The following is a 743-nucleotide window of genomic DNA, read 5'->3' on the forward strand; positions in this document are numbered from 1 at the left end:
CTATATCCAAATAGCATTAGCCTTTAGAAGCAAGTTTTTGAGCTTGCCTCTAACATTAAGACTTATAATCTCATTAGAACCACCAACAAACTCTTCTCCAATGAACACAGCTGGCACACTTGATTTACATCCTAGTAATTCAATCAATGCCTTCTCCATTTCCTTCCCATTTGAAAGTTTATCGAGCTCGTAAACGGTAGGGTTTGCCCCAAAACCTCGAATTAGGGTTTCGATGCTGTGAGAGATGCAGCAAGTGCTCTTGCTAAGAATCACCACTGGACTTTCTGCTCCCAACTTCATCACCATATCCATGTTAATTTAGACCTTGATTAAAAGAAATTATATAGTTTTACTATATGCTATATATATATATATATATAGTAAGTTGATGTTTTTGTTTTTGTGTGTGTGTGTGAAGATCGATGTGTTAATAAGTGAAGAAAAGAAGTTTTGTAGCTTGTAGTGAGTTTGAGACTTGACAATTGTTATGAGAAATATGAAGTTGTAGAAGGGTATATATAAGGCTTAAAATGATGGGATATGCTATATGCTAATTGATGAACACTACAAGAAAACTGTGAATTACCTAGGGAATTTATTTGGGGATTTCGTCAGCAGATTTTTCTTGCAGATTTTCATGGGAAAAATATGATATTCCTAAATTCTAATATATTTTATCTGCGAAACAAATTTCCCAAAAATATCCGCAGCTAAATTTGGCGTCATTTTCCACAAAAATATTA

At 33.8% G+C, this 743-nt stretch overlaps 1 protein-coding gene across 1 annotated transcript; it reads right to left on the bottom strand.

Moving 5' to 3' along the window:
- On the bottom strand, positions 1-329 carry LOC125831360 (monothiol glutaredoxin-S1-like). The gene has a single exon (XM_049510555.1). The coding sequence runs from the start codon at positions 310-312 to the stop codon at positions 1-3; it is 312 nt and encodes a 103-aa protein (XP_049366512.1). The 5' UTR covers positions 313-329.
- Between the last annotated feature and the right edge of the window lie 414 nt (positions 330-743).

The sequence above is a fragment of the Solanum verrucosum genome, unplaced genomic scaffold, assembly GCF_900185275.1.
Source record: "Solanum verrucosum unplaced genomic scaffold, falcon-dt-bn FXZP01000049.1, whole genome shotgun sequence".
Classification (NCBI taxonomy): Eukaryota; Viridiplantae; Streptophyta; class Magnoliopsida; order Solanales; family Solanaceae; genus Solanum; species Solanum verrucosum.